General features: G+C 45.8%; 1 protein-coding gene and 1 non-coding gene across 2 annotated transcripts in view; both read left to right on the top strand.

Moving 5' to 3' along the window:
* MAPK4 (mitogen-activated protein kinase 4) overlaps window positions 1-13,744 on the top strand; it is an 85,492-nt gene that overhangs the window by 48,193 nt on the left and 23,555 nt on the right. Inside the window, exon 4 of the mRNA XM_038743824.1 lies at window positions 8,914-9,058. Coding sequence (XP_038599752.1) covers window positions 8,914-9,058 — 145 coding nt within the window. The remainder of the gene's footprint in view (window positions 1-8,913; window positions 9,059-13,744) is intronic.
* On the top strand, window positions 4,696-4,835 carry LOC119925926. The gene has a single exon (XR_005449853.1). It is a non-coding gene; the product is annotated as a small nucleolar RNA SNORA7 (small nucleolar RNA).

Here is a 13,744-nt window from a genome sequence, read left to right as displayed (position 1 = left end):
TTCTCTGCACTCCTGCTGCCTGGATCATTTTTTTTTTTTAATTCCTTGACCACCCCTCAAAAACCTCCAATGGTTGTCCATCCATCACTGCATCAAACAGATCCTCTTTACCTTGACTTTGTCACTCAATCAGCTCTTCACTTCCCCATGTTACAGTGCTGATCTCTTATTACAAGCCAGCCTGTACACTTTGCTTTTCTAACATTTTGATCTTATTTATCCCACTGCCGGCAACCCCTTGCCTACATCCTCCCTCTGTCCTGCAACTCCCCATCCCTTAATATCCAACAGACTATCACACCACCAAAACCCTTCTAAAATTTCATCTCCTCCTAAGCCCTCATTTCCCCTTTATGCCCTCCCTTTTGCACTGCCTAAGGGCTTAGTACAGTGCTCTTCACACAGTAAGCTCTCAATAAATACGACTGAATGAATTTGGATCTGTTCTCCTTAAGCATTTGATATTCACTCCCACACTCAGGCCCGCAGCACTTATAGACATATCCAGTCTCTCCCATTTCCCCATCTTATATCTATTTTAATGTCCATATCCCCATCTAGACTATAAGCTCCTTGTGGGCAGGGATCATGCCTATTGACTATTGTATTCTCCCAAGTGCAAAGTACAGTGTTCTCCATATGGTAAGTACTTCATAAATTTATTGATATGGAAAATGCAGAGGCATTTTCTAGACCCACAGTCTGGAGGGCAGCTTAGCAGCCTCCAATCTCCCCTCCTGCTTCCCAGCCATGTGGTTCCTTTGACTGCTGCTCTGGAGCTAGAGTTGTACTCCAGATACTTTTTTTAGAAGAATATTTGTTTTTGTTTTTTAGTATTTTCTGGGGGATGGGGTGTTATGATATTTGTTATTTGCTTATTATGTGCCAGGCACTGTACTAAGCACTGGAGTAGAGTCTAGCTAATCAGGTTGGACATAGTTCATTTCCTGCATGGGGCTCACAGTCTTAATCCCCATTTTACAGATGAGGGAACAGAGGAACAGAGAAGTCAAGTGACTTGCCCATGGTCACACTGCACATAAGTGTCAGGGCCGGAATTAGAACCCTGGTCCCTTTGACTCCCAGGGCTGTGCTCTTTCCACTAGGCCAGGGATAGTTCTTTCTCTATGAAATATTGTTTGTTCCTTCCCCTCATGGTTCTCACAAGCTGTTTCCATTCCGTGGATATTCTCACCACCTGATCTGCCCCTTTTTAAGGCCTTGGAGGCTTCTGGTCCTCCCTTTGTCCTGTGATTTCAGATGCCTGCCAATTTTCAAGAAGACTGCCAACCGCATCCTAGCGACGGGCATGCTGAGCAGAACAGATATAATAAGGGGTGCTGTGTTTCCCTTTAAGACTGTGAGATACTGAAAACATTCCAGGTATATTTTAACCCATTTTTTTTCAGAGAAGAGGCAGGAATCCAGGGAGACTAGAGGATCACAGAGCTAAATCTTTAAACTGTTTTTAATGAGAATTACCCATCCATACCCCTGAACAAAGCTGGCTCATTTAGTAGGTACTTACTGACTTCCTACACAGTTCAAGCACCAGCCATATTTCCTGTCCACAGGGAGCTTATGCTCATAAGCCAACTGGCTACCCAGAAACTTCTGGTTGTGCCACCAGCCCCTTCTGGGTTCAATAATAATTGTGGAATTTGTTAAGTGCTTACTATTCGCCAGGAATTGTACTAGGAGCTGGGGTAGTTGCAAGCTAATCAGGTGAAACACAGTCCCTGTCCCATATAAGGTTCACAGCCTTAATACCATTTTACAAATTAGGGAACTGAGGCACAGAGAAGTTAAGCAACTTGCCCAAGGTCACACAGCAGGCAAGTGGTGGAGCTAGGATTAGAACCCAAGTCCTTTCGACTCCCAGGCCTGTGCTCTATCCCCTAGGCCATGCTGCTACAATGCTTGAAGTTGATTATTGATAATAAAAGTAATAGTGGTTTGCATTTGCACACTTTCAACTCATTCCACTAGGTGAATTATCCAGGCCTCTTTCTTCCCCTCCTACCATCTGCCTTCTGGTGATCTCACTACTCATTAGCAGGATATGGGACAGAGATAAAAGGGAAGCATTAATCTTTTTCTGTAGTTCTAGATTTATTGGTCCTTGAGGGCAGGGACTATATCTTCTATCAATCAATCAATTATATTTATTGAGCACCAAGTGCAAGCAGAACACTATATTAAGTATTTGTCAGAGTGTACCAGAAACAATAGACACAGTCCCTGCACTCAAGAAGCTTACATTCTAACAGGGGAGACAGGCCAACTAAATTCTTTAGAAATAGGTGGTGAAGGAAGGATGCAGATACCACAGGCAAGTAGCATGAGTATGTCATCCTTCCTGTCTCACAAGCCCGCAACCTTCTCCATCCCTTCTCCCCTCCTTAACTTCCATCTTCAACCGCTCACTCTCCACTGGTTCGTTCCCCTCTGCCTTCAAACATGCCCATGTCTCTCCCATCCTAAAAAAAAACCCTCTCTTGACCCCACCTCACCTTCTAGTTATCGCCCCATATCCCTCCTACCATTCCTTTCCAAACTCCTTGAACGAGTTGTCTACACGCGCCACCTCGAATTCCTCAACACCAACTCTCTCCTCAACCCCCTCCAGTCTGGCTTCCATCCCCTACATTCCACGGAAACTGCCCTCTCAAAGGTCACCAATGACCTCCTGCTTGCCAAATCCAACGGCTCATACTCTGTCCTAATCCTCCTCTACCTCTCAGCTGCCTTCGCCACTGTGGACCACCCCCTTCTTCTCAACACGCTATCTGACCTTGGCTTCACAGACTCCGTCCTCTCCTGGTTCTCCTCTTATCTCTCCGGTCGTTCATTCTCAGTCTCTTTTGCAGGCTCCTCCTCCCCCTCCCACCCCTTCCTGTGGGGGTTCCCCAAGGTTCAGTACTTGGTCCTCTTCTGTTCTCGATCTACACACACTCCCTTGGTGACCTTATTCGCTCCCACGGCTTCAACTATCATCTCTACGCTGATGACACCCAGATCTACATCTCTGCCCCTGCTCTCTCCCCCTCTCTCCAGGCTCGCATCTCCTCCTGCCTTCAGGACATCTCCATCTGGATGTCTGCCCGCCACCTAAAGCTCAACATGTCGAAGACTGAACTCCTTGTCTTCCCTCCCAAACCTTGCCCTCTCCCTGACTTTCCCATCACTGTTGACGGCACTCCCATCCTTCCCGTCTCACAAGCCCACAACCTTGGTGTCATCCTCGATTCCGCGCTCTCATTCACCCCTCACATCCAAGCCATCACCAAAACCTGCCGGTCTCAGCTCCGCAACATTGCCAAGATCTGCCCTTTCCTCTCCATCCATACCGCTACCCTGCTTGTTCAAGCTCTCATCCTATCCCGTCTGTACTACTGCATCAGCCTTCTCTCTGATCTCCCATCCTCGTGTCTCTCCCCACTTCAATCCATACTTCATGCTGCTGCCCGGATTGTCTTTGTCCAGAAACGCTCTGGGCATATTACTGCCCTCCTCAAAAATCTCCAGTGGCTACCAATCAATCTGCGCATCAGGCAGAAACTCCTCACCCTGGGCTTCAAGGCTGTCCATCACCTCGCCCCCTCCTACCTCACCTCTCTTCTCTCCTTCTACAGCCCAGCCTGCACCCTCCGCTCCTCTGCCGCTAATCTCCTCACTGTGCCTCGTTCTCGCCTGTCCCGCCATCTACCCCGGCCCACATCATCCCCCGGGCCTGGAATGCCCTCCCTCTGCCCATCCACCAAGCTAGCTCTCTTCCTTCCTTCAAGGCCCTACTGAGAGCTCACCTCCTCCAGGAGGCTTTCCCAGACTGGGCCCCTTCCTTCCTCTCCTCCTCTCCCCCTCTCCGTCCTCCCATCTTACCTCCTTCCCTTCCCCACAGCACCTGTATATATGTATATATGTTTGTACATATTTATTACTCTATTTATTTATTTATTTTACTTGTACATATCTATTCTATTTACTTTATTTTTTTAGTATGTTTGGTTTTGTTCTCTGTCTCCCCCTTCTAGACTGTGAGCCCACTGTTGGGTAGGGACTGTCTCTATATGTTGCCAACTTGTACTTCCCAAGTGCTTAGTACAGTGCTCTGCACACAGCAAGCACTCAATAAATACGATTGATTGATTGATTGATTGCCGACTTGTACTTCCCAAACGCTTAGCACAGTGCTCTGCACACAGTAAGCACTCAATGCGATTGATTGATTTATTGATTGTTAGAGTGAGGGGAATGATGATATTCACATGAGAGATGAGCAAGATCCCCCATCCCCATCCCCCCGCCTTACCTCCTTCCCCTCCCCACAGCACCTGTATATATGTATATATGTCTGTACGTATTTATTACTCTATTTTATCTGTACATATTTATTCTATTTATTTTATTTTGTTAATATGTTTTGTTGTCTGTCTCCCCCTTCTAGACTGTGAGCCCACTGTTGGGTAGGGACCGTCTCTTGTACTTCCCAAGTGCTTAGTACAGTGCTCTGCACACAGTAAGCGCTCAATAAATACGATTGAATGAATGAATGAATGAATATTTTCTCCCCACACTGAAGCAGTACGAGAAAATTTCTGTTCATCTGCCTCCCTTAGACCTCTCAGTCACTTCTCTAGCATTTGTCATGCCTGTTGTAGTCTAGAAATGGTTATACTTGGGCTAGAGCTTGACAACCTCCTTCAGGTTCACACCTGGAGAGTGTCCAGTACTCTACCAGTCTCAGCTATGGGAGGGAGAGTCAAGTAGAGGACTACCCATTCCATTCCTAGCTTGGGCAGTGGCTAGCAAGGGGAAGGCAATCTGCTTTAAGTCAAAACTCACCTGTGCTGGGCAGCAGTGGCATGGGAGAGAGTCGAGGTTAGAGACTCAAGTTTACTGCGCAGAAGAAGACAATGGTAAACTACTTTCGTATTTTTACCAAGAAAACTCTATTGGATACACTACCAGAATGATTGCAGATGGAGGTGGGGTGTTCTGGGAGAGATGTGTCCATGAAGTCGCTATGGGTCAGAGTCAACTCGACAGCATAAGACAAGACAAGAGCTGGACAGAGATAAACACAGGATTCAGCTCATTCAAATGGCTTCATGGGCAACAGTTGTAAGTGACTAGCAATTCAAATATAAATGTATTCGTTAAGCACTTACTGTGTGTCAAGCACTGTAATAAGCACTGAGGTACTTACAGGATAATCAGGTCTCCCATGAGGGTCATAGTCTAGGAGGGCGAACAGGTTCTGAATCCCCATTTTGCAGATGAGAGTACTGAGGCTCAGAGAATTGGAGTGACTTGCCCAAGGTCACACACCAGGTTTAGAACCAAGGTCCTCTGATTCCCAGGTTCATGCTCTTTCCACTAGGTCCTCTGTAAAGTAAAATAAGTTTCCTAAACAGATGACTAACAAAAATAAGTCATCTCCCCAGACGTCATATGGGGAAGGTAGTGGTTCAGCAGACCTAGCTTTGAGCCCTACTACTTACCTAATGGGTGACCTTGGGCAAATAACTTCACCTCTCTGTGTCCATTTCCCCATTGTAGAATGGGAATGATAATAATGTCCTCCCCACCTCTCAGGTATTTTGGAAGGACAAATGAGATTATTCATGTCTAGGAAAATTAAAATGTGGATGAGATTCAAAGTAGTGTAGTCGCATTTGAAGAACAGGATTCAGTCATTACTCAATCAAAGAAAATAACTGATGGGAATAACCCGTTCTTCCATTTCAGAGGGAGAAAGGAGAGGAAGGGTAATAATAATGAGGATGGCATTTATTAAGTGCTTACTATGTGCAAAGCACTGTTCTAAACGCTGGGGAGGTTACAAGGAGATCAGGTTGTCCCACGGGGGGCTCACGGTCTTCACCCCCATTTTATAGATGGGGGAACTGAGGCACAGAGAAGTTAAGTGACTTGCCCAAAGTCACACAGCTGACAATTGGCAGAGTCAGGATTCAAACCCATGACCCCTAACTCCAAAGCCTGTGCTCTTTCCACTGAGTCATGCTGCTTCTCTAGTAAGATATGGGGAGAAATTGAAGGAGGAAGGGACAGGACAGAGAAGGGGAGAGGAAAAAGAGAGAATAAGAGGGGAGACTGAGGGGAAGGGAGAGAGGAGGAAGAAGGGAAAGTAGAGAGAAAAAGAATATAAAGATGAATCGCACAGTTACAGGACTGATAGTGTGTGAAATCCTTGAAAGCAGAAACTAGAATGAAATTGAGCTTTCCACCTGCTTTATTGGAGCCTCAGTCTTTTGGGAGCAGTTGGGTTGGTTTGAAGGGGAGGGTTTATTCCATGCCATGTTGAGAATCAGGTCTCAGGAGGTGTGGGTCTCACATCTCAAGGTGATTAAACCAACACGGTTAAAAGAGAAATGGAGCCCCAAATTCAGGATCTGAAAAATGTCCTAAAGCCTTGGAGATTACAGCTGAGACCTTGCCTTTTCAAAGTTTCATGTGACTATGAGAATGACTGCAGATTCCTTCTTTTTAAAACCAAGCCTTTTGGGGTGAACTGCAGGTGGCTCATTGAGTTATTTTTGAAGTAAGTCTATTATACTGAAACTGTGTGAAGCCAGCTTGAACTCTTTTGAGAGCTTTTCATAAGCTGTTATTCATTTGTGTTTGGAGTGCTATGCAGTGAGGGGTAGTGTGTTATTATCAATTGGATGGTTGAGCAATAATAAAACCAAGTGGGGTCCTCTATTTCAGGGTACTCTTTGTTTAAGAATCATATAAGGACATGGGAGTTTTGAATGTTCATTGTACCTTTCTGCTTAGCTCCGAGTGCTGTTTGGTTTGCCATCATCTCATTAAAACTTGTAATCTTCTGAATTTGGTGACTGGTATTGTGATGATGCTTATGATGATGGGGATGATGATTCCCATTTGACAGATGGGGAAACTGGGGGTCAGGATGTGTTTTCTGATGTGTCACAGCAGCATCCAGTAGTAGTTAGTACAGTGCTCTGCACACAGTAAGCGCTCAATAAATACAATTGATTGATTAGTTGACAGCAGGGTGTCATCCCCTCACTGGAATTCCACCTGATTGGCCACATTTGAGAGACCCTCCAATTAGGAGCTCACCATGTAGCTGATCCAGAAAGCCCAAAGTGGCTGTTGAGCAGCTTTCTCGGGTGGAACTGAACAGGATCCCTGCTGATGTTTCCTGTACCACAGTTGTGGCTTTGGGCTGCAAGTAGAATGTGGCTAGCCAGAGCTGGAGAGGGCATTTTTGTATTTCTAGAGCTCAGAGCCTGCCACAAATCTAGGGAGGTCAGTGGCTGGTGGGTGAGGTGAAGGTGGGGGCAGGAACAAGAGGATGTGGAACAGAAAACACACACACACACACACTTTCCAGTTCCTTTCTCACATCTGCATGCGTGTAAACACACACATACCCCTTCCAGTTCCTATCTCACCAATGCTTGTGTACACACACACACATACAGAGCTCCCAGTTCCGATCCCACACATGCATGCACACACACAAACACACAGCTTCTAGTTCCTCTCTAGAGAAGCAGCATGGCATAGTGGACAGAGCCCAGGCCTCGGAGTCAGGAGGTCATGGGTTCTAATTCCGGTTCCGCCACCGGTCTGATGCGTGACTTTGGAGAAGTCACTTCACTTTGTGCCTCAGTTACCTCATCTGTAAACTGGGAATTGAGACTGTGAGCCCCTCATGGCACAGGGAGACTGTGAACCCGACATGGGACAGGGACTATGTCCAAGCCATTTTGCTTGCATCCACCCCAGTGCTTGGTACAGTGCCTGCCACATAGTAAGCACTTAAATACCATAATTATTATTATTATCTTGCTCACACACATATAGAGAACATAATTCTGCATGATTGGCCCATCTGTTGCCCAGGTAAGCCTTTTTTATTCCTTTATCATTCTTTCCCATCCCCAACACCCTTTATTCCTTTATTCCTTTATCATTCTTTCCCATCCCCCAGGTTGCCCCCAACACCCCTTTCCTTCACCCTCCAGCGGCATCTTTCAAATTCCATCCTGATTCTGCTCCAGCCCTGGAGCCAAGAACCCGATTCTGCCCCGAGGGGCTTTTTTGTTCTCTAGGGGTACAGACGGGCCTGGACCAGACAGAGGTGGTCTCCACCCCGGACTCTCCTCCCCTCCATGATCCCTGGTCCATCACAGCTTTAGGGATTTCAGGCTTGAGGGGAGGGGGCAGTAATGAACCTGCTGGACTCAGAAGGCACATGGTCAGTCAAAGAGACAAGGTATTTTATTAAAGGGTGGAGAGGGCAGTAGGGCAGGTTTGAGTTATGGGAATTAAGGAGACAAAGGTGTAAAAGGGGATGTGGGGGTGAGGTGAGAGGGAGCCAACAGGATTGCATGGCAGGATTTGGAGCTGGAAGTCAGGAAACCTGATACTACCCTGCTGTGTGACCTCCAAAAAGTCTTAACCTCTCTGAGCCTGTTTCCTCCCTTGTAAAATGGGGATAATAATCACTGTCTTTGAAAAAATAAAAACACTATACAAACACAAACCTTCTTCTATATGATTTTTGTAGATTGACCTTCTTCAGAGCCTCATCTGGTACTCAGGCCTCAACCCAAATGCTAGCTGATGGAATCGTCTTTCAACCAAACCCTATTAAGTTTAACTCACCCTGTCTTGTTCCTTCAGTGGATCAATCCATCAGTGGTATTTACTAAGCATTTGAGAGAGTACAGTTGAGTGGGTATACATGATCCCTGCCCACAAGGAGCTTACAAATCTAGTGAAACTGAGGGCAAATGCGGAAATGCCTTTAAACCTCATGTCCTCTCTTGGTGAGCTTGGACTGGGGAAATGTTGGGAGACTGTGGCTCAGAGTTATTTACCTGTGCGTGTGTGTGATTTTTATGTGTCTTTCAGGGTTATCTGTCAGAAGGGTTGGTAACGAAATGGTATCGATCTCCTCGCCTGCTCCTCTCACCCAACAACTACACCAAAGCCATCGATATGTGGGCGGCAGGGTGCATCCTGGCAGAAATGCTCACGGGGAGAATGCTGTTTGCTGGTGCGTTTCTAACTTTGCTTTGCTCCTTTTCTTAAATTGTCTTTTCTCACGTAGCGTGACCCCAAAAATAAGTGCAGGGCAATGTTCCCAGAGCCTAATGAAATCAGGCAGCGGCTGTGAAAGAAGTGTTCTCTACGCCACCTCTCATTTCGATTCCCCTTGGGTTTGGTTTTCATGGGTATCTGAGATAGGAGGGAAATATGCAAGGTTTTCTGAATGTGTTTGTTGCAAGGAGAGGGCTTTGTTCTTTTGAGGGGCAGCAGCAGGAAGTTGGATGGGGCAGAGGTGGGTGGGGGTGAGAGTTGGAAAATGAGGGCAGAGCTAATTTGTCATTACTATGTTAAATACCATTTTTGTGGCTTAATGATTTCTGAAAACTTCAAGTAGGCTAGCTTATTGCTCCTTCAAGTGGAGGGGTGGAGCAATTTTTTCAAAAATCCCAGAGAACTGTTTATAGCAATGTCCATTCATGTAACTTTCCATAGCTGATAAGTGAATCAATCAATGGTATTTCTTGAACACTTACTAGGTGAGAGATCTGAATGGAGCAGTTGGGAGAGGACAGTAGAATCAGAACACATTCCTGGTCCTCAAAGAGCTTACCATCTGGTAGGGGAAACAGATATTAAAATAAATTACAGATGGGAAGGAGTAATTATGTAAAATATGAAACATCAGTATATATATTGAGTGCTTACTGTGTGCTAATAATTATGGTATTTGTTAAGTGCTTACTATGTGTGAAGCACTGTTCTAAGCGCTGTGGGGGGGATACAAGGTGATTAGGTTGTCCCACGTGGGGCTCACAGTCTTAATTCCCATTTTACAGATGAGGTAACTGAGGCACAGAGCCGTTAAGTGGCTTGCCCAAGGTCACACAGCTGACAAGTGGTGAAGCGGGTATTCAAACCCATGACCTCTGACTCCCAAGCCCGTGATCTTTCCACTGAGCCACGAGTGTGTTAAGCACTGTATACCCGCAAGGCACTCACAGTCTAGTAGGAGAAACGCTCATTAAAATAAATTACTGATAGGGGAGTGTGGGGAAGGAGAGCATAAGGATATAGAAATAAATAAAATGGAAAAGAATGAGAAAAATAGAGCTGCTAAAATGAAGACGAAAACATATGAAATCATCATTTGGCAGTAAGGCAAGATGAAATCCAAAACCTTAAAATGTAGTATCACAGACACTTAACCGAGCAATAAAGCAACACGTTACAAATTCCAGAAACACAAAAAATCACTGTCACATATTTTTGAGGTAAAATCTCATGACATTGGGATCATGTTGGATGACTGGCCAGGCCTCCCAGTTCTTGTTCAGACTAAGGGAGTACGGCCACTGCTTTCTCCTTGAACATCTCTCTCTCTGTTCTTTCTCTATGCTTCTCCCCCTCTGTGCTCCATTTCTCTCTTGCTTTCTATCTCTAGCTTTCTATTTCCCCCTTTCATTCTCCTTCTCCCCCTCTCCCTTTCTCTCTCTATCCTTCCCCCTCTCCCTCTCCTTTTCTATCTCCCTTTCTCTCTCTCCTCATTATCTCTCTCCTCTATATATCCTTCTCTCTCTTCTTTTCTCTCCCTTTCTCTCCTCTCTCTCCTTCTTTCTCTCTCTCCCTCTCCCCCTCTTTCCTGCCCCTCTTTGTCTCCCTCCAACCCTCCTTAAAAGCTTTTGGGAATATATCTCCTGAATAGGACAACCAGTTCCTACTCTTATATGCTAAACATTGCCTAGGTCATCCATGATTAGACCAAGATTTTCATTGTACTGATATACTGGACCAGTATTTTATATTAATAGTCCACTATTGCTACATTCCCAAAAGAACTTTGGCCATAAAAATTAGTATGTTTTGCTTTGAGTTATGGTTTTCTTCCTCTGTCTCAGAGACTCTATTTGTTCTTCCTCTGTCTCAGAGACTCTATTTGTTCTTCACATAAAACAAAACATTCTCATTACCTCTGTATTCTGGGGCCTTCTTGCTCCTTCTATCTTAGATCGTGTCTTTTTTATCTTGGTGAAATGTTCTATATCCTTGCGTCAACAGCGACTTTGTTTTCCTCTCCAGTCCACGGCTCTTCCTGGGGTTTCTCGGGTTTGCGGGGGCTTAACTTTGATTATGCCAACGCTCCTTGCCTAGGTTTAGACAAGTAGAGATCATAATGTGATGCATTTGGTAGGAACGCGCGCACACGCACACACACACACACACACACACACATATATACATATATATACATATACATATATACATATACATATATATATGTATATATATATTCTCCCCCCAGCCTATAAGAGATCATGAGTCTGGTTGGGTCTAGCCCTGAGACTCTGGATCCAGCAAGGAGCATTCTCAAGTCACTGCAGCCCGAGAAGAGGGGCCCTCCCATCCGAAGCGGCTGGGCCAGGGAACTCACTCGGCATCTTGGTGCTGCCTGTAGGGCCAGACTGCCCTTTCCAGAGCCAATGGGACTGGAACCAAACACCTTCCACTCCCAAACTAGGCCTGAGCCCCTACCTAGCTGGGATAATACTGGGAAGCATCCAGAGTTGACGAAACCAGAGTCCATTTACCCGACTGTGGGAGTGGCCAGTTCACTAACCCCCTGGAGCTAGGCCCCTCACCTTGGTTACTTTGCCTGGCCAGTGTCTCTTACCACCAGACCAAACTTCCTGACTAGGGTGGCCAGGCATCTGGTTCTAAGCACTTAGCACAGTGCTCTGCACACAGAAAGCACCCAATAAATTCCATTGATTGATTTAAACTGGGCATTGTGGTTTTCAGGAGCTGTGTCCTCGGGATGTCCATGGCCCCAGATAACTCTGTAGACAGGATTTTAATTTTCAGTGCCCAGCTTCTCTCCTCCATGGCCTCTGCCACCACGTTTTGTGCCTCAGATGTGGTGCCTGTGCCTGTGGAGGGGAATGCAGTGGTTCTGGAGAAAGTTGTGGAATCTGGACCTCCCCAGTAAATCTATCAGAGGCATTTACTGAGCACATACTATTTGCAGAGCACTGTACTAAGAGTTTAGGAGAGTACAATACAACAAAATTAGCAGGAGAAACACTCTAGGCTCCTGAATATTCAGCACACTTACTCAAAATGGCTTGTATTGATGGTATCAAGTTATGCCGAATGCAGGTGACATCACAGACATTTCAATGTCCGGTAGTCTCGAGGACCATAGATGACCACCTTATTCCGGGCTCATCCACCCATCATCCTCCAAAGTGGTATTTGGTAAGTGCTTACTATGTGCCAGGCACTGTACTAAGCACTGGGTAGATACAAGCAAATCAGGTTGGACACAGTCATTGTCCCCCATGGGGTTTACTGTCTCAATCCCCATTTTACAGATGAGGTAACTGAGACCCAGGAAAGTGAAATGACAGCAGAAAAGTCACAGAGTCAGGATTAGAACCCATGACCTTCTGACTTCCAGGACCATATTCTATCCACTGTGACCGTGCCCCCTCCCCTCATTTCTCTGGCAGGGGTCGGGGGAGATGTTGGAGCAATCATTCAAGCCACCAGGGCCATTTAAATAAGTATTGCCTGGTTATTGCTGCTCTCCCTTAAGGGCTGTCATCTAAGGTCTTCTCCCTGTTTTTCTTGCTTCTCATTCTCCAGTGTCTCGTTTTGTTGAATCATGACCCCCTCTCACTGTGCACTCTGAGAAAATTAACCCAAGTTAAGGCCCAAATTTAGCCTGCTCCCAACCCCTGCCCCCCGCCAACCCGCTCCCTCAGCTGTAACGCAGACTGCAGATTTACACTGACCTCAGCTTTATTCCCCAGAATCTGAGAGGAACTCAAGACAGTTCTTCAGCGACAGCTTCCATACACACGCACCTGCCATTTCAGCCACCCGTCGGGATGAACTAAACCAGGGTAGAGTCACTGCAGCCCTGGGGTTGCTTTCCCCTGGTTGCTTCCGGATAGCACCAGTGCAATAAAAAATTTAAAAATGAAATTGTGGGGGTGGGAAATCTCATTTAGAACTAAGTGCCTGGGGGATATTCTGCAGAAATGCTGTCTGCTGCAGTGAGCGTTAGTGTTCCCATAGCAAGTGGAAGGACTGAGATTGCCCCACTCCCGATGGCTCCCTGCCGTCCTCATATCCGAGGGCAGGGTCTCATCTTTGACTTGGTCTCCGTCCCACAGAGGATTTCTAAGCTAACAAAATAAATTGACTGGAGAAACCCTGATTGAGAGCAGCACGAAAATAACATTAATCACTGGGAGAAGCAAGTTCACACAATAGTAATGGATTATAAGACTTGTTCATATTTATTACTCTATTTTACTTGTACATATCTATTCTATTTATTTTATTTTGTTAGTATGTTTAGTTTTGTTCTCTATCTCCCCCTTTTAGACTGTGAGCCCACTGTTGGGTAGGGACTGTGGGTAGGAACTTGTACTTCCCAAGCACGTAGTACAGTGCTCTGCACACAGTAAGCACTCATTAAATACGATTGATTGATTGATTGATTGATTCAGTGCTTACTATGTGTCAAGCAGTGTTCTAGGTGCTGGGGTGGATACAAAATATTCAGGGTGGACACAGTCCCTGTCTTACTTGGGGATTATGGTCTAAGTAGGAAGGAATAGGATTTAATCCCCATTTTGCCAATGAGGAAATCAAGGTATAGAGAAGTGACTTGCCTAAGGTCACCCAG

Source organism: Tachyglossus aculeatus, chromosome 3, assembly GCF_015852505.1.
Source record: "Tachyglossus aculeatus isolate mTacAcu1 chromosome 3, mTacAcu1.pri, whole genome shotgun sequence".
Classification (NCBI taxonomy): Eukaryota; Metazoa; Chordata; class Mammalia; order Monotremata; family Tachyglossidae; genus Tachyglossus; species Tachyglossus aculeatus.
This window is presented reverse-complemented; position numbering and strand designations above follow the sequence as displayed.